The sequence below is a fragment of the Antrostomus carolinensis genome, unplaced genomic scaffold (genome assembly GCF_000700745.2).
Source record: "Antrostomus carolinensis isolate BGI_N321 unplaced genomic scaffold, ASM70074v2 scaffold24432, whole genome shotgun sequence".
Taxonomy (NCBI): Eukaryota; Metazoa; Chordata; class Aves; order Caprimulgiformes; family Caprimulgidae; genus Antrostomus; species Antrostomus carolinensis.
This window is the reverse complement of record NW_010302015.1, coordinates 34,091-53,738: the sequence shown is the minus strand read 5'-3', so window position 1 is coordinate 53,738 and position 19,648 is coordinate 34,091. Positions and strand designations below refer to the sequence as shown.

At 48.4% G+C, this 19,648-nt stretch overlaps 1 protein-coding gene across 1 annotated transcript in view; it reads right to left on the bottom strand.

The window, feature by feature from the left end:
- Positions 1–6: 6 nt before the first annotated feature.
- MMP17 (matrix metallopeptidase 17) overlaps positions 7–19,648 on the bottom strand; it is a 22,481-nt gene continuing 2,839 nt past the window's right edge. The window contains exons 3-10 of the mRNA XM_010163688.2: positions 19,298–19,424; positions 12,718–13,001; positions 10,526–10,702; positions 10,292–10,391; positions 8,061–8,143; positions 4,020–4,172; positions 1,583–1,840; positions 7–335 (exon numbers count right to left, since the gene is read on the bottom strand). Coding sequence (XP_010161990.2) covers positions 7–335; positions 1,583–1,840; positions 4,020–4,172; positions 8,061–8,143; positions 10,292–10,391; positions 10,526–10,702; positions 12,718–13,001; positions 19,298–19,424 — 1,511 coding nt within the window. The remainder of the gene's footprint in view (positions 336–1,582; positions 1,841–4,019; positions 4,173–8,060; positions 8,144–10,291; positions 10,392–10,525; positions 10,703–12,717; positions 13,002–19,297; positions 19,425–19,648) is intronic.

Here is a 19,648-nt window from a genome sequence, read left to right as displayed (position 1 = left end):
GAGATGTCATAGGGCTGCACACACCAGTGCTGCTGTCCACATGCTCGTCAGCATGAGGCTGGCTGACAGTCTGAGCACAGGGCAAACCCGGAGGGACGGGGAGGCCGAGGTGCAGGAGCAGACCTCGTAGCCATTTTCTGAGCGGCTCTCGTCATGCTGCCCCGGTTTGGAGCGTGCCCCAGTCCTGCTGCTCCCGGCTGCCTCTGGGGAGTCGGACTGCATGTCGCTGCACACCAGCCAGTCCCTCGCGATGGACTGGGGATAACCAGGCTGGGCCTCCACGTCACTGTCCAGCACTTTCCAGTACTCCTTGCCCCTGAAGAAGTAACTTGCACCTGCGAAAAGACCAAAACCCAAAGGCAAGGTGAGCAGTGATGGGTGCTGTCCCAGTGGAAAGGGCAGAGGAGAACCCCAACCCCAACCCCAACTTAGCCCCCGGGAGTGGAGGCAGATGTGATACCACTGCTTGGAGCCAACAACCTCTCTCACTGCAGGAGCACAGTGGCTGCTGGTAGGATGCTCTAAAAGATAATGTTACACCCAACTGGGATCTCACAGCAGGCAAGAGCCACCAGACAGATGGGAGGTGGATGGTGAGACGGTTCCTCTTCTATGGTGGGTCCTAGAGCAGATGCATCCCCTTAGTACTGATGGTGTGCAGAGTAAAAACCCTAATAAATCCCCAGCTGGACACAACATACTCATCTCAGTGGCTGTCAGTGGACAGTCTTGTAACAGCGCGTGGTAAAGCTGAAGAAGACCTCACCTACCTGTTAAATGACCTAGGGTGCTGCTGCTGTCCCTGGGCTCAGATAAATAACCTGAGCCTGGCAGGGCTCTGGGAACCTTCTGCTCTCAGATGTGTTTTTTCCACTCTGATGTGGGAGGTTGTGAATTCCCAAAGCAGGTCCCACACTCATGGAGGACTCCTACCTATGTGAACGGCTAGTCGCTCTCAACAGCTTCAGGAATTCAGTTTGAAAAGCTTCTGGAAACGTCCCTCCCCTCTGCCTGGTTTATTGGTTGCTATTACACTGTTAGGTGGCTGGTAAATAAAACCTGGAAGTGCCACTTTGCTGTGAGCAAATGGCTGATTTTAAACATCTCCTGTGACAAAATTTTTGTGAGTTTTTTTCAGGGAGAAGAAACCACTGAGAAATCTAATCCCTGGAAAATAAGTCATAACCATGGGAAAACTTCTCCTTTAAAAATATTTTCTGTCCATATCCTCATCCATCTAGCTAAAAATCTAATGACAACAAATTCAGTGAAGAGCAAACCAGCATATATTAGGAAAAAAATCACTGCAAAACAACATCAACTGTGTTCTTTTAATAAAAACAAATTATTGATTGGCCCTCAGGATATTTTTGTTGCCCGCTTGAAATTACAAACTCTTTTAGTGGGCAGTGGGGAGGGCTCTGGCTGGAAGCCTACCTCCCTCTTCAGCTTTCAGACACCGGGAACTGTCATCCCATCTGGGGCTGAGCAGTTTATGTCAGCAAGCACAGAAGAAGGAGCTATAGCTCAAATGCAAATGAAGCACTGATAATTTTTTTAATGTTTTCTGAACCAGACTCACCATCTGACCACCTCATGGCATCATCTAAAGGACTTGGTATTCCCTTCCACAGCATGGTCTCTGAAGGGTACCCGGGATCCATCCTCCGCTCGTGGTCATCATAGCGCCAGTAGAGATTGTCCTTAAAGAAATAAGTCTTGTCATTGTGGGCCCAGGAGAAAGCGGCATCGATTCCTCCAGGTGGCAGACCAAAGTCTGAGATGGGCCGTGGGTATCCTTCCTCCACGTTATTGTCTTTGAAGACCCAGTATCTGTCTCCTGTGGGAAGGAAACAAACACAGAGCAAAATTACATTTGTTTCACAGCTGAAACCAGCATTTCCCCACAGATGAGCTGATGTTTCATTATCTGTTGCCGTGACAGTCCTCAGGACTGAGCTCTTGGCATTGAAGGATGGGGACGGGAAGGCAGCATCCCAGTAGGAAACCTCAGTCTTTGAGTAGTTGCTTTTTTGTGTCAGGCTCTCCATGGAGCACAGCTCTGCTTCACTCCTGAATGGCTGCAGGCGTGACGATCTCGGACACGAATGCACTGACAGCATCAGTACAGTTGTCGCTTTTATGCATTTGGTGGCAGCATTTGCTTTTCTGCCCCTTTGATTTCTGCCTGATATTCAGCTGCAAGAAATAGAACGTTATATGCAGCTTTTGTGGGGAAATAGAGCACTACCTGCCTGCTGTTCAACTCCTGAGAAGCAAAGTATTGTGCCACTTTGGAAGACAAATCACCACACTTTTTAGAGCCAGCCAAGCTGAAGGACCTGTGGATTTTAAGGAATGTAAGGAGGACGCACAAGGGCTGGACAAATCCCATCTGAGCAGCTCAGTGCTCTCCAAGCATCCTACACACTCCAGCCCTACCCTGGGCAGGAAAGAACTGTCACTGTGGGGATTTTTTCTGATAAAAATGAAGCAGGACATGACTGGCCCAGAACAAGAAAATGAACCCAGATCTCTCAAGTCCTGCATAATCCTCTAACCACTGGGATGGTCCTTCTGTTTGTATGATGTCTCTTTGGAAATCTGCAGTGTCCTTTTGGGTATTGACTGAACCTATTTTAAAGATCAGGCTTTTTCCTCTCTTAGTTTTCTAGAAAAATCTGAGGAGGCACTTAAATACATGCCCATGTATCAGCCACAGGACTTTAGAGGCCGGGGTAATTTGTGTGCTTTGGTTTCTGTCCAGGGATCAATGAAACACTGGAGAGAGAGAATGAGACAGTAGTTTATATCTGGAAAGAAAACCTTGAGTTTAATCTTAGGAGCGTGGCAGAGCTAACCTGTAGATCGTGTGTGACCATGGACCACTGTGTCTTGCAGGGCAAGACCCCAGCTGTGGCACAGCTGTAATTTTGGCCTTACAAGCCAGATGCAGTCAGGAGAAGTCCCTGGACCTGACAAGTGGCAGGTCTGTCCATCCACAGCAGGGAGAGAAGGGAAGGAAGGGAGTGAGTGCCGCTGTGGTCTGCAGACCTGACTGGGAGGGTCTGGTGCCAGGTGTAAGGGCTGCTGTGCTCCAGCTGGCCCTGTTCCCTGCGGATTAGAACGGCTGCATGGGGTGGGCTGCCTGGAGCAGGTTTTTTGTGCTGTTCCCTGGGGAGATGCAGGGCTTGGGTAGCCTGGAAGGGCAGTGGCTGCACTTGGAAACACTTCTGCGAGCGCAGAGGCTTGCACAGGATGTAACCCATTCTCCAACCTTGGTGGAGGAACTAAAACCAAATCATTGCTTGCAGAAGTGCTTGGTTCAGCACTTCTGAAACTGATAATTGCACCAGGCTTGGAGCAGAATGGTGGGGAGACAAACAGCAATTTCCAGCTGGGGAGCATGAAGGGCTGGGATGTATTTAGCTCTTCAAGCACACAACCTTTCTGAAACAGGAGCTGGTGGCTGCCAGGGGCTTGGGTGACTTTGAGTGCATGGATAACATCTAACCAGCATGGATGGATGGTCTGATGATTACAAAAACTTATTTTAAGAAAAAAAAAAAAAGTAACAAATATCATTAGTAAAACCAAACTCCAGGTTTTCATTTTTGTCCTCTCTGCAGCTTCTTCGCTTCTCAGCAACAAATACTAAAGAGAGAAGAAGCCAAAGAAGGAACACAAAACCCATGAAGTGTGTGCATAGGTGGTTCCTGCTCTTATTTTGCTCTTGAAAAGAAAAGATTTCAGTCAGGTTTGGCTGAACTTTTTCTCCAATGCTCCCCTTGTTTGCTGGGGAACACGTCTGCTACTTTTGGCCTGCCCTCCCTATGAACTGGTTTCTCCTGGCCTCATGCATGGACAGCAGATCTTGGACCTGCCCTGGGAGATGCTCAACGACTGATGCTGGTGTCTCCTGCCTGCAGAAGAGGTCAAAATGCTGCCAAGGTACCTTGGCACCAGGCTGTACACCGAGGAGACACACATGCTGCCTCCAGCACTGCCTTCACCCTCACCTTTGAAGAAGACGATCTTGTGGTCGCTGGTTCTCTCATAGACCGCGTCCAGGCTGTCCAGGTTGAGCGGCAAGCCTCGCCAGAAACGGTGGATCTGAGCCGGCTGGAGGGAGACCAAGTGCTTATTGCGAGTCAGTCTCCAGAAGTACTTGCCTGGAGGAACAGACTGGACATTACTGAACCACACTGTAACCCACTTTCACCGGGGCAGAGGAGTGCTGGGCATGTGGCAGCAGCAGGAAGCAAAGCACGTGAGATGAGAGCTATGCATCAGAGGCATCCTGCTTTCCAGCAGCAGCTGCTAGCGCTTTCTATTTCTGGCTGTCATTAGAAGAAATCCCCTTTTTGGGATCAAAATAACACTCTGGACATTCCACTGGAGTTGTTGTACTCCTGGCCGTGGTGTGAAGCTGCACTGCTGAGCTGGAGCAGGTGAAAGGAGCCTTTCATCTCCTCCCTTGCTGCTCTGCATGGGACCTCCTGGGAGCTGGTGGGACCAGGCAGTGGCTGATGCTACACCAGGCACCAGCAGCCTTCCTTTAGTGAGAGCTTCTGAAGAAACATGCCTGTTTCTCCTCTCCTGGAGCACCCGCAGCTTCCTGCACACAGGGTGCCCAGCTGCTTCCATCTTTAGAAATGTCTATGATGTTACAATGAAACATGGCAATATCAGAAGGATTTTTTAATCAAGAAAGGGAGTAAGAGAAAGGAGGAAGAAACTAATAAAACTGGAAGGGGTTGGGAGGGGGAAGGAGGCACAGTTAAGGAGTTTGGTACCATCTCAAGGCATTGGGTTAGCAGGGGACATCAGTCCTGCAGTGACAAATGTCCCAGGGGTGTAAGCAGACACACTGCCAGCACCTGCAGCAATGCTGCCCCAGCTAGAAATGAGTTTGGTTGGGGCATTTCTGAAATATTTTGGGTAATGGAAAAAGAAATGGGTTTGTCTCTTGTGGGAAGGATTCCAAACTTGCTCCTTCTGAAGGAGCCTGATGTGAAATTTCCCGAGGAGTCGGAATGATTTCAGGGGCAACTCAAAACCTGACTCTCTGCAATGTCTCTGGGATTTTCAGCCTGAGTTTTTGCACTGCTGTGTTTTCCCTGGAGAGCTCCACACAGCGAGATCTGAGCCGGAGATCTCTAAGAACCAACTCTCAACTTGGTCTTATATTTGTTACTGCCTGTTAGAAATGATTGCGTGTTATTTACCACTGCTCTTGCATGGATTCCCAAGGGGGGATAAGCAAAGGAAACCAAAGATGCATTTTCAGATTTGTATTCACGACACAGCCCTTTCTCCAGAGCCAGCAGATTGTGACACTGTCCTTTAAAATTTTATGGAAATTGGATCTTAGCCTAATAATGCAGGAGGCGAAAGTCTAACACTTAAACATCTGCAGAGAAGAGGTTTTATTCTAATTATAAGGATTTATATAATATTCTTGTTCTTCTGCTCCAGTTTGCGTATTTGCTCTATCTGACTGAAACTCACAAATGAATAATACATTCAGATGTGGTAGGAATTGCCATAATTACAGATTCTTTTTAAGAACATTAAAAAAAAAAAAAGAGGATTAAAATTTGGTGACCATTGTACATCGATGGAAACACATGTGATTAAATAAAGATGGTCTCTGCATCTCTAATTAGCGAGGCACTAGACAAAGCCAGATTTTTACTTTTTTAACAAAAAATACAGCTCCACATAATTCTTTCTTTAGTAGATTAGTAACTGAACTTCAGAGTGCCCTGGGCTCATTTGAGACAAGGAGGGAAGCGCCAGTGCTTTGACATTTCAACCAGCGACGGGCTCAGGGGGTGTGCAACTGCAGCAAGCAAGCTTGAAATCTGCCCTCAAAGTCAGGCGTAGCCTGGGCTGTTTGTTAATTTGGTTGGGTTTTAGAGATGTTGTCAGGAAAAAGCCAAAAAGTATAGCAATTAAGTAGCAAGGAGTTCTTAATGTGACATCTCCAGTCTGCCCATGCTCGTGTTTTGTTACGGCCAATCCTGCTCACCAAAGTGCTGTGGTTCCTTGGATGATCATCAGCCAAAGCCAGATCCATGGGGGAATTGCTGCCATTAGCAAGCAGAAATATAATAAAATAATAAAAAAAACCCCCCAACTCAACCCCATGTTTGTTTAAAAAGCTTGATTTAAAACCACCTTCTGAGCTGGCAGACTGAGCAGGATGAAAGCCAAGCGTGAAGTCCTGCTGTCCCGAGCGTCTCGTTTTATACAGATGATGGGTTGAGGCAATTGCTTTCTTTAATACCAGGTGATTTTGATCCCAGCTGTGTGCCACACTCTGTGCTTTGTCTGCCTCTTGCAGCCGTGCAGACACACACACAGAGGCCAAAGTTGTTTTAAAACTTCAGGAGTCTGTAGCAAGGCATCTCCATCAAAGCCATTGGAGTTTTGGAAGTGTGGAAAATCCACCATTGCCTTTGATATGACACACCTGGAAGCCCTGGGGAGTTCCAGTCCTGGCATCTTCACACTGGAAGGCCTGCTCTCCAGCTAGGGAACCAGTCAGACCAGCTCAGAACAAAATGTCCATCGATGGAGGGAGCTCATCACTGGAGATCATTAAAATCCTGCCTGAGAGGCCACGTCCCTGCTTCTTTGTGCCCAGGATGCTTTGGTGGCAGCGATGGGGACTCCAAGGGAGGTGCTGGGCTCCAGAAACAGCTGTGCAGCTGGCACCCACTGACACTGTGCTCTTTACATTCACATTTTGGCCCATAATAAATATATCCAAAAATAGACACTGAGATGGATTTATTTTTAGTTTTAATCTTTTTTCTTCTTCTTCCCCCCCCCCCCCCGAAAGACAGCCAGCCATTTATGCTGGACACCAGTTCTTGTCTCTTATTTTCCATTCTTCATTTTCCATTCTTCACTGTAGCTTTTTGGAGCTGGCATCTGAACAAATCCCAGAGGGGAACAGCCTCCATATCGTGCTCCCCCGAGGGTACAGACATCGAATCCTCTGGAGCCCTTTTGCCATCCTTGCCTGTGACCCAAGACTCGCACTGTTATACTCAGATGGGTTATATGTGCCTGGATGCTGCTCCTGATCCCTAAGGGAGATGCTTCTGCTTTCCTGCTGGATGGCTTTGGGGTGGCCAAATGGTGGCCAGGGATGGGAAGAAGTGCCCACTGGGTATTTTTCTATCTTGGAAAGATGGAAAAAGAAAGCCTATGGAGTCCAGCCTAGGGGGGCTCTGTACAGCTCGATGGGATCCTTGTCAACAGCCGGGCACCCTGGGGACGTGCTGCCAGCCAGTGTTTGCTGATGTGGACCCAGATGGCTCTGCAATCACGCGCATGTTGTCTTTGAGGGATGCACAGCAAGTGGCATTAGGGAAGGTGAAGCGTGGGAGGAAGGGAAAGTTGGAAGCATCCAAGAAAAAAAGCAGTGGAGATCTGCTGTTGCTCTACTCATCCTTGGTTCTACCCAGATTTTCACTTTGATAGTGAAAATACCAGACTTCAGATCTTCACTTGGGCAGTGTGGTGCCACAGATGGGACCGTAGCACGAAGTGTCGCGCTGGATTGTCACCAGCCCGGCTGCTTCAGAAGGAAGTGTTAAATCCCAGCTCCCGGGCAGCCACATGGACACACACCTGCCTTGGTGTTAGGACACATCCCTTGTGGGCACCACACCAGCCACGCACTGCGGTGATGTGGGCAGGTGGGTTTGGCTCCACTGGTCTCTCCTTCCTAACCACACACCGGACCCCAACCTGCCATTGGCTGTGTGGGCTTCTCCTCTGCTGAGCCATTTCCTTCTGCACCAGAGGCAGGATTCGTGTGGGCGTTAAAACTTCCTTCTCATCCGTCCTCAGCCTTGGTGGGCTGATTTAAGGTCTAAGCCCTTTGATTTGAGCCAAAAGGAGTCAGCAGCATGTGAAACGCCTGCCTGGGTCTGTGAGCCCTGCAGCCTGCAAACCCTGAGCCAGCTTATCCTTATTGCCCACCCCAGCCTGTCCAACATTGCTGCTGCAGCGTCGTGCTGTCACACCAGGTATGCGCTTACCTTTGAAGAAAAAAGCCTCTCCCCTGATCTGGGCCACCGCATCAAAGTGAGTGTTGCATCTGTTGGGCACATCCCGCCTGAGCCTGTGGAGAGATGCCCAGGTGAGTCCTCCCCAGCATCCCACAGACCATATCTCCTCTGCCTCCAGCAGAAGACCACAGGCTGCATCTATTTGTTGTTCCTCATGCTCAAACCCAGCCACGTGCATGGGGATTTCCAAGGTGATCTTGGGCAACCCTTAGCCTGAAGACTGCTTTGTGGCAGACATGCTCCCTGGGCCACTGGAGACCATCACTAGGAGTCAAGCAAGGACATGCTCTACATCTACAAGCTAGCATAACTGATGAGAGCAGAGCTGCCTTCCCCCTCCCTGGTGGCAAAGCACAGCTCAGCTGGCTGCCCCTGGCCAGCAGGACACATGGTGGATAAAAGCCAAGCAGCACCTCGCTCCAACGACTGACGATGCTGCTGCTCCAAGGCTGAGCTCTGAAATACCAGTGAGAGGTGACGGAGATGCAATGCAGAAAACAGATGAGACCAAACACAGGGAGATGATGCCACATGTAAGACAATGCCATGTGATATGTGGTGAAAGCCACCTGGCAAGTCGCAGCTGAGATACGGAGCTGCTCTTAACAAGGTAGGTGGGAAAGGCACAGAGTATGAAGGACCAAAAGCGCTACGAAGCCAGTGTGAGAAATGATGATTGATGGAGGACAAGGAGAGGATGTTGGGAACATGCACAGAGAAGCCGGTGTGGGTGACAGGGAAACATAAATTTAATTTGCTGATAGAAGAGCTGTGCTGGGCTGCCAGCACCAGTTTCACAGCCCACAAAGTGACAGATGTGGGGGTGAGCCCTGTCCACCCTCCCAGTCACACACAGGGCAGGAAGAAAGGGTTGGCACAAACAAGTGTCCTGCTCCTTCTACTGCCACTGCAAGACAATGGTCTCCTACAGCAGCAGGGAGAAATGCTCTCCTGTTTCCAGGTCAAAACACAGCCATACAGAGCCTTGTAGACAAACCCCATCAGAAGCTACATTGGAAAAAAGATAACTAATGGCATTCAGCGTGTTCAAGGAAAAGGGTCCCTTAGGACCCTCACAGCCTTTCTGCACCGTTGGGACACCTCCACCAAGAGCAGGTGCTCAGCACCTCTGTGCTGCAGGCATCACACTAAGCAGAGCGAAGTGGGGTGAAGAAGGTGCTGAAGTGGGAAAAGTAACCTCAGCACAGGGACATTTTTTTCAATATTAGATTCTTCTTGAGCCCATTCCTGTAGGAATGATCTGATTGCTCATGTCTCAATGCTTTTATCCCCTCTTTGCAGATGGGGCATTGAGGCACAGAGAAATGAAGTTACCTCCTCAAGGTCACACCCCAGATGGGAGCAGACCAGGAGGTGAAGGTGACCTGCTCCATCTCTGCTGCTCTCACTTGGGGTGCTCCTGGTATCTGGCAAAAACGTGACCATGAACTCCTGCCTTTTTTATTTAGTGTCCCTTCCTCTTTTCAACTGTCCTGCTGCCCTGGTAGTAAAACAACTTGGTAACTCCAACGTTTATTAATGAGCTGGATCCAGAACTCCCTTAATGAAGGCACGCTGGTTGCTTGATGACACTCGGTGCAAGCAGTCCCTTGCCAACTCAAACCTGCGTTGGAGTCAGGCTATCAGTCCACTTGCTCCAATATTCTCCCCCACAGGTACATTAGGGAGTCGCTCACCGTGGAAGGATTGAGGTAAGTTATGCTTGCACAATTCAGGACACTGCAGAGGAAGTTTGATTAAAATTTCAGCAAGGATGAGTTCACCTAAGGGTGATAGGGACAAATTTCCATTAACCTGAGTACAATTTTGAATCTTAGGGAAATGCAAATCATTCCAAGATGATACAGAATTTCGGGACATGCCTTGAATGATAAAAGTTAGCTAAGAGATAAATAGAAACTCTCACTTGTTCCTGCTCTTAACCACTTCTGCTGTGGGCTGGCTGGCCAGTCTCCTCACATACTGCTTGAAAAAAGCAACAGCATACCCAGGAGATGATCAGGAGATGTGAAGAAGTGTGTGTGTGTGTGTGTGTTTTCCAGAAGACAAGAGGTCCAGAGGGAAATATCAAAGCCAGAGAGAGCCGGCAAGCAAGATATTGATGCTTAAGTGGAGCTTCGCTAATACATGTCCTTTGCAGGAACATCAACGACAGCTGAAAAGAAATGAACTCGACTTACGGGACAGTGGAGCGGTTCTCTGGCAGCTCTGGCAGGATAGGATGGTCATCAGTTTTGCTTACTTCAGGCTTGGCTGTGGGGGACACAGATTCCCTGACTCCTATGTATGAAGACAAAGAAGCAGTAGAGGGGTACACCATCCTCCCCACCAGCTCCATTCACCCCAGAAAATAGCTATTCCTGTGCACCCCACAGCAGAAATGGGCTGTAGCTGGGTGAGGGACACAAACTTACCGTAGAGTTGCCAGATTCGGACTTTGTCCTCATAAGGTAGATCATATTTCAGAGGATCCCCCACTGGACCTTGGTAGTAGGGTCTCATGATAGACTCTATGGCAGAGATGTGGGTCAAGCCAATGGCATGGCCAAACTCATGGACAGCTACAGCAAATAGGTCCATCCCATGAGCATCTGGAAATAAAGACAAAATTGAAATAAAAGTCACTGCCTGCTGATTGTATTTTGGGGATCTGGGTGGGCTGTAAGGGCTGTCAGAGAAGGTAAAGGTACATGTTGGATAAGCTGGAAAGAAAAGCTTTGGAACAGGTGAAGTTTGAGACAGAAATTTTTCTCCAGTTGGAAAAAGAAGACTGAAGTCTATTATATGAAAATGGAAAGCAAGCCAGACATCAGCCCACAGTGGGAGTCCTCAGCCCCATACAAGCCTGGGGATCATCCCACTTATTCCCAGACCACTGATGGCACCCGAGAAAGAGCTGGATAAACAGTTTAGACAGCAAACTCTGCACAACCACCCATCATCCCCGCTGACCAGAGCTGCAGGAGCTGGGCCAGAGCAGTCATCTCCCGTACATCATGTCTGCCCTGCAGCAGCTGCAAGCACAGTCTTTGTGATGCCCAGAATACCAAACTTCTACTGCCAGCCAGAAGCTCACCAACACCTGCAATAATGGGTAAAGCCACCCGGCTTGAGGTGTTGGAGGGGATATTTTTGCTGATTTCTGCTGTTTCCTCGATGACTGTTATTTACAGTGTCTGCAAACAGCCAGGATTTTTATAACCTGTGCTGGTTTTCTCCAGCACTAGGAAAGAACAAGACATATGCTTTCTGACATTTTAATGCCAAACTGACAACCTTGGGGATATTTTTATATCACCTACCAAGTTGTTATTTTTGAATCACTAGGGAGAAAAAAATAAATAAAAGATGAAGTTCAGATAGCTCCAAGACCTTCAAAATAGAGGGCAGCTTTCTTGCTGTCAGGCTCATCCCCTCATCCCTCAGCGATGCTTGGAGGGAATCTCCCTGTGGGGCTGCCAGCCCTGAGCCTGCTCCTCCACCTGAGCCTGTTTCACCATGTGTGTTCCCAATCACCAGCTACAAAAGATGCACCACTCCTTTCTTCATCACGTAACACGTCTGCTACCTATGTTGTCAGAGCAGAGCTTCTGCTTTTTTTTCTGTCCCAGAAGACATCAGCTGAGGTTGCACAGCAGCATGAACTAATGAATCCTAAAGAATCAGCCTGTCCAGACCTTTAGCCTTAACCCCAGACCTCTTCCAGCACATTTGGGGAACACTCCTGCCCACAAACACTCAGCAGGGATGGACGGAGGTCAACTGGTGGGAAGGGAGGAGAAGGGTGGGGAGAAAGAATGTATTAGTTGGTTTCAGAGAAGACAATTAGGTCTAAACAAAATCATTAAGCTGAGGCAGCAGGAGCCTACAGGGAGGCTGGCAGAGGAGGTGGCGTGACAAGTAAATTAGCAGCTGGTGACTGCAGAGGAGACACTCTGTGAAAACACACCCAACACAAAGGTTGGGGACCTGATCCCCACAGATGGCTCACACAGCTGAGGCACACTCGCTTCTGAAAGGCCCACTGCTTATTAGCACTCTGTTCTGGACAAAAGAGATTAAATAAAAGAAAAACACCATAACTTATAACTGTCCTGAGGTCAGATAATGGACATGAGATGACAGAAAAAAATCTAGTGTCCAGAGGGGGCTTTTTCCCAGCAGACCACAGAGCCCTTTCCAGGCAGGTCAGCTAATAAATATGCTTTAAAAATAGGAAACCAGGGCATGTGGCAATGAAACCACCAAAACATAACAAAGTCAGAGAACACAGTCCCCATCCAAGAGCTCTAACAGCCACACACCTGAACTGTGACCTTCCAGGTGCCAGAAGAGATAGGGACTGGGGTGGGCAATGGGGAGATCTACAACTGACTGATGGGGAGAAACAAGGAGATATAATTGAGGCTTCCAGGAACATAGAAGGTCCTAGACATTGGCTGCTATTGTTTCACTAGCAAGGCTGAATGGGGAACCAGAAGAAGGTGTTGGGCTCTGCAAGCCCAGGGTGAAGGTGTAGCAGAGGCTAAACCACTCTAGCCACCAGCACAGAAGAGGGAAGCTGGCAGGACATGCATTTGTCTGCAGATCTCCCACCCTGACATACCTGATGATCGGAAGGTCCAATACTCATCATCATCAAAATGGGTGTCTCCTGCCGTGTGATGGTCTCCAGGGAAGAAAGCATGTGCCACTGTCCCACCAGGTCCATCAAAAGGGTAGCCGTCATTGTGATCTGCCTTGGAGAAGTCTATCTGGATGTCGGCATTGTTACCTGCCACTTCATGGAAATTCAGCGGGGTAATGTCACTCCAGACCTTCAGGGCATAGTACATCAGGGCTCGGACTGTGTCGTGGCCCAGGTGGGACTCTTTTGGGAAGGTCCGAACTCTGAAATAAAGAGGATAAAAAAGAGGATAGGGCAATAGCATGAAAGACCTTCTCCAGGGACCACCAGGAAGAGCTGTGCAGGTGCCTGGTGTGTCGCAGAGCCTTGGTGAGGCCTCCAGAGCTCTTAGCACACCTCCAAAGTGCCCCAACACACTTTATTTAAGTCTATGAATCACTTCTGTTCCAGAGCTATGAGGATTTTGGAGACTGAGTTTGTGTCCTCTGGAAATACTGAGCCAGTCTTGCCCACCAGAGTGTGAAACACCCCATGGGTGTGAAACACAACCAGGATTTGAGTCCTGGTACCTCCTGATGGTGTTGTACCAGGTGGCAGTCAGCCTCAGGGCCACACTTCATGCATGAAGTGCTGCTAATGCCCAGGACTACCACCATGAGTCCCTTTCTTTTTTCAAGCTCCCCTTCAGATCTATCAGCACTTATTTTCTCACCACTTACTTGTTCCAAGTGCAACCCAAATATGCAAAGATGATGGACTTCTGAAGCCTTTGCACCACACACAGGCCGATCAGTTTTCCTGCAACAAGCAGCAGGTCATTCCTCATTCTTATTACAAGCACATGGGAATCCAGTACGGATTTGATGCCTCCATATATTTCCCAGCATGTCTGCTGGAGGTATGAAATATTCTCTGAAACCAGTACACTGCTGACAATCTCCGAGACTACAATCCATAACAAGGATGAAGAGGAAAGGATGTATTTTATGTAAATCACATTCAAAATTCCTCCAGCCTATTGCGTGCAGGAGATGGGCTATCTGATGGAGCACTGTAGTTGAGAAGCTCTTGCCTTGCTTCTTGGTAGAAAGAGCATCGATGAGCAGGGGCTTAGGACACTACTGCACACATCACAGGGCTACCATGGTTTCTCTGTATCAGCACAGAATCCCTTTGTCCCCAACTCTGCCTTGCCCTGGAAGAGAAGCCAGGTGGGACAAGCTGTGTGCTGGTGTTTGCCCTGCAGCTGCGTGATTCAAACCTCCCTTTTGTCCTGAGCCAGAATGAAAAAGAATCAATGGTTCCTGTGTAACCAAACCTTGAAAAAGAATTCCTAATATTGTTGATTTAATAGAGGAGGTGAAAAGGCAAAGATGCAACAAGGTACCTTGGCTTCTGAAAGAGTATGTTTAGATAGTCTTTCATTGACAATTTTGACAAAAACAAACACACTCCAGGAAAATGTACTGTTGACTGAGTAATTATTGACAAAAACCAATTCTGCTGGAAAATTTCTGGCCAGCTCTACCCTGGTAATAATAGATACTTTATTTCTTGTGTATCAGCACACCAGCTAAAGTGTTCATGAAATATTCATGGCTTGACAGATTTTTAAAGGCTAAAGCAACAATTATGATCACCTCACTCACCCTCCTGCATAATATAGCTGGGAGAGCATTGCTCAGTATTACAGCACTCCCCAGCACCAGTGTGAAGTAATGACCCAACTAAACCTTTAGAGATAATTACAGGTGTCAGAAAGGGATGTCACGTCATTCAAGCTCTTCCTAGAAGTAGTGATTTGGGTAGTGAGAGACACCACGGCTCAGCGAAGGGGAGTAGGAACAACTTGCTGACTGAGGTTGGATGCTCTTGCTTTCACAAAGATTTGCATTAATCCCATGTCCTCAGAGACAGGCATCCCAAGGTGCGTACCACCTCCTGCCTGGGAAAAGCTAGTGGGGGTTAAATCCAGGACAGGCCAACAACGGACTCATGAGAACAAGCAGAAATCTCACTGACACTTTCTCTGAAGAGCTCGGGAAGCCCATCTTAGAGATGGGGGGAAATGAGATGGGCAAATCAGGAAAAACACCTCACAGCCAGATCAGCAAAAATCACTTATGTCTACACCTTTGCTATCCCTAAACTATTCTGGGCAAAAAAAGACCTTATCTACTAAACTAAATGAGTTAGCATACATGTAGCATCAGATAATTGTAGAACTTCAAACAAAACACATTTTTAAAGAAGACAGCATGGAGGTACAAACAGTATGAGCACAGGATTAGAAAAGACAATTTTCAGACCATTTTTAATTTATAGAAGAGAATGTGGCTGGATTTAAACCTCTACAGTACAAAAAATATTCTTTAACTAGGTGTCTTCATCTCCCAGAACACTCCTCTGGACTGAGGCAAAGCCTCTGCCGCTTTAATCTCTACTGAACAAGTCATTATACATGTAAAACACACCAGGTTCAGTCCAGAAATTACAGCCTGTCTCCAAGATCATGGTGCCTAAGGCATGGACTCAGTTTTGGGGACATTATCTGCTCTTCCCTCCTCAAGCCCTGCTTGACTGCATGAGCCGCTTTCCTTTCCTTTCCCTCTCTTTCCAGCTGTAGAATGAAGATAATAAATCTGATCTCCCTTGTAAAAGGACAGTGGATGAAAAGCCCTGTCTAAAGACACAAACATTATTAATATCCATCCCAACCCCTGACTCCAGAAACATTAGATTAAGGTAGAAACAGTATCAATACTTATTTTCCTGCTTATAAAGGGTCCTGCACCTCTGAGCTGACCCACATTTTATTAACATGCAGCAGGTGTAAGTGAAAAATCCTCCATCCTTTATTCATTACCACCATTATTTTTCAAAAGAATCCCATCAGGGTTTTTCAATTCGGAGTCTGATTTGATTGCCGGAGCTCTACTAATTGTTTTCAATGAGATTAGGAGAAGACTATTATGCTGATAGGATGTTCATCGGCATTACATTACCCAGTTCCACTGAAAAGGAGGCACATTTCTAACATCATGCAGATGCAGACAGGACTAAATAAGCTTCTTCCTACTTTGATTATTATTATTTGTAGTAAATGGTGCTTAGATACCCAGCGGAGAGCAGCGCTCCTTCTTCTTGGATGTTAATCCCTCCTGAGACTCCCCTGACAGAGCTCCAATCTCAGGCAAAAGCCTGATGTGAGTAATTGGAGAGAAAGCTCTCTCCTCCAGATGGTCCCTGCTAGGCCACCAGGAAGGTGATGAGGACAGGGCTGCTCCATCCCCCCCACCAGGATGCCCTGAGCTGCGAGGTTGGTCACATCCCTCTGCAAAGCCACACGCTGGGACACCCCGAGGAGCATCTGTCCTCTGGCGGATGGGGCTGCGTGAGGCAACGTCAGCTCGTCAATTGAAACAGCGTCTGCTGAGCAGTACGTGGTTCTAAGCGGCACAACGGGGTGCTGAGGAGAACACCTCCACTCTGCTTTTAGGACTCACTCAGGCAGCAGCACTGCCATGCAGACAAAAGAAAGCTGACCTTCACCCAGCTGCTGCCACTCCTTCACGTGTCCCCCAGGTCACCTCCTTTTTTTGTCCCATCCCCAAAAAATTTTGGGTCCAATGGGGGACATGGCTGTCTGCAACCAGCTGGCTTGGTCTGGGAGGTCCCCATGGTGGGATGTCACTGATTAGAGGAGGTAAGCAGGGGGATCAGGTCTGTCGGGATGGGAGCGTGGTACAGGGGGTTACCCTGGTTGCACACTTTTACCCCAAGGTACCTGCCCAGCAGTTGCCCTTCCACACCTCAGTAAATCCAGGTCTCGGCTCGGGCAGTGGGTGGCCTCAGGATGCTCATGGAGATGACGGGCAGTGACTGACAGCCATCACTGCTCCCCTGGGCCTGTGCTCGCTCCAGCTCCGGCACCTCATGTCCTGAGCATCACCGTTTCAGAGACTGCAGCTTTGATGAAGTGGCACCAGGGACTCATCTTTAACTGATGATGGATGAAAGTCAGACGAGTTCAGCACTTGGTTGAGATTTCAGCAAGAAAAAAACTTGAGAAATTTAGAAAGCTGAGCTTTGGCAGCTTCCCCCTGCCCCGGGGAGTTCAAAACAGACAGAGACGGGGCACAGCCCCGACGCTGCATTTCCCAGGACTGCAAGGAGATGGCGAGCGCCTGGGAGGAGATGGAGATGCTGGCTGTGAACTCCTCTTCTGCCGGGCATCACCAGAAGCAATAAAGCAAAATTAGCAAAAGAAAAACCAGGCTGCAAACACAAGAGGGAACTCGCTGCAGGCAGCTCCCGGCTCCGATGCCAGCAGAGGGCAATGGCAGCACACTGTGCCCGCAGCCTGCATCCCACCTCATCAGCTCACCCAGCGCCTTGCTACCTACCTACAATGCAGAAAAAAATTTAAAAATCCCATTAAAAGAAGATTTATATGTTGTAATATCCTGGAAACTTCCCATGGAGATGGGGCACAGAAGACCGTGTGTGTCTGATGCGGTACTGGGATGCTCCCTGAGCCCTCCAGTCCCACAGGCTGGCTCACGTGAAATGTTGAGCCAAATTCTTGTATGAAATGTTGAGCCAAAGGAGATGCATCCCATCTGGGGAAAAGTTTGAAGTAATTGGTTCAGTTTTCCTCCAGGCTAAAAAGAAGAAACCTGAGCAACCTGCGTGCCTGTAGAATTTTGTTTGCCAAACACTGCCTTCTCCATCAGTGCAGGTGCCTATCTTGAGATCCTCCTTTCGTACAGCTTTGCTTACCTGTTTATTCCAGCCTTGCAATTGTTCAGGGTTTTCTTCGATTTTTAAATACATGGCATACTAGAATTTGGTTTTGTTTTCTCCCCCCCCACCCCAATCTTCAATCGATGCCTAAAAGGTAAGTGTGTAAAACTTTATGTCTCCATTGGCAGATTTTCATGGCAGTTTCAAAAAAGCTATTTTAATCTCAAGTGCTGGATGTAAATACTGTGTTGGAGTTTCTGTAATGCTATAGCCTTCTGTTGGCTTATACAATCTCTGGTTATAAAATACAACCCTTTCTTGAACAAAAGCCAAGATCTTGGAAAAGATCAAAGAATAAAAAGCAGAAATGAGTTTGTCAGGAGATGGATTTTTTTATGTTATACATATAAAATCGTCTAAGACCTAACCCCCCTTTTTTATGGCACTCTTTGCTGCAGCATCACAGTATCCAAGGGATTGTGGGGGGGTATCCTGGGGCTGCATCCACCAGAACAGCCTGACCCCACTCTCTCCCAACACTTTGCTCCAGCCTGGGACTGGGGACATTGTGCCAGCACGGCCACGGTGCTGGTGGTACCTGCAGCCCTGGGCTCCTGACCATGCTGGCCGGCCACCCCACCATCCAGCCACTGTGCCTGCCCCATCACGGGGCGTAGCTCAGGTTTGTCCAACCCAGTTTTGCTCAGAGGAGCTGCTGAGGTCAGGGCTTGAGCCATCCCCCCTGCACTGGCTCTGGCAGCTCACAGGACATCAGGGCAGTTTTTATTGTTTCACCCAAAAGGATTTTTTCCTCTCTGAAAGATGAATTTTATTCCTCTTACCCATCAAGACGGTGCTGGTCGACAAGGGACAGACTGAGCTTTTATAACATGCAACACTTCACTATGAGAAGCTGTCCAGGAGCCAAAATTGTTTCTTACTGAAGCTGAATTACGTTTATCTTTTCTGAAAATAAGGTCTCAGAAGGATGTGCTGGAATATGGACCAAATCCCTGGTAATCCCACAGTTTCAACTTGTGTCAACAGTGACAGCCAAGTCGATTTGTTACTGCAGTGGGAGGTGGACTTGCTCTAGGGACTATGTCAGGATCAAAGAGAAGCTTATTATTAATAAGGAGATCTCTCCATAGCATCCCCATATGTTTTCAGGATAGTACGAGCACCTCGTGGTACTCACCTTTCTTGGAGGAACAATCACTGCAGCACATAGTCTTTGGGAGAGGAAAAAGGAGTCCCAAAATGCACAAGTCCTGGTAGGACAGAGATCAGCTTGTATTCCAGCCCTGACCTGCAGTGGGACTGCAGGGTTGCTGGAAGTTGGACCTGAACTTCTGTGAGTCGCAGGTTCAGAGCGACCCCCACACACCACTCCCTGATGGCAAGGACTAGGAGAAAGAAAGTGACTCTATTACCCAGAAAATACTCCCAACCCTTGGGCTCAGGTGGGACAAGAGAAGAAGCCCATCTGTGGTGAGCCAAGACTGTGGCAGCTGCTTGAGAAAGCACAAAATCCCACTGAGCTCAAGAGGAACGATGCTCTAACCATTGCAACACAGAAAAAACCTCCCAGCTAATCCACTGGCCACATCCACACCATTCCCAACCAGCAGCCGAGCAGGTCCAAGGCTGAGATCAGTAGAAGAGTTAAACAACTAGTCTGTGCGGTTTTGGGAGCAGGGGGACACCTTGTAACACATCACCCTGAAACTCATCACAAAGCTGTATTTACCCCAGCTCTGGATGGTATCAGCCCTTCGCTGGGACATTCTGGTGGGGGAGGATGAATCCCTACCTCCAAGATAAGTTCCTTTTGCTCCACTTGGTGACAGCCTGTGTGTGTCGCTTCCTCCGGCTCTCCACGCCAGCAAGGTCGGGCAGAGAGCAGCGGGGGGTCTTCATCAGCTCCAGCGTGGCTTCGTCTAGGGTCAGAAAAATATAATAGAAATTATGGGAATGGTGGGTTAAGAAATCCCAGAGAGGACAGGAAGCAGGGAAGTGCTGAGGATGCAGCAGAGGAGCGAAAAGCAGCACCTGGGAGCCACTGTGACATGGTCCTGGTCCCAGCATCACCCGTGGTGTCACCCATGGGGCACTGAACCCCTCCATGCCAAGGCTGCACCCACCAAGAGCAGCAATTCCTGCT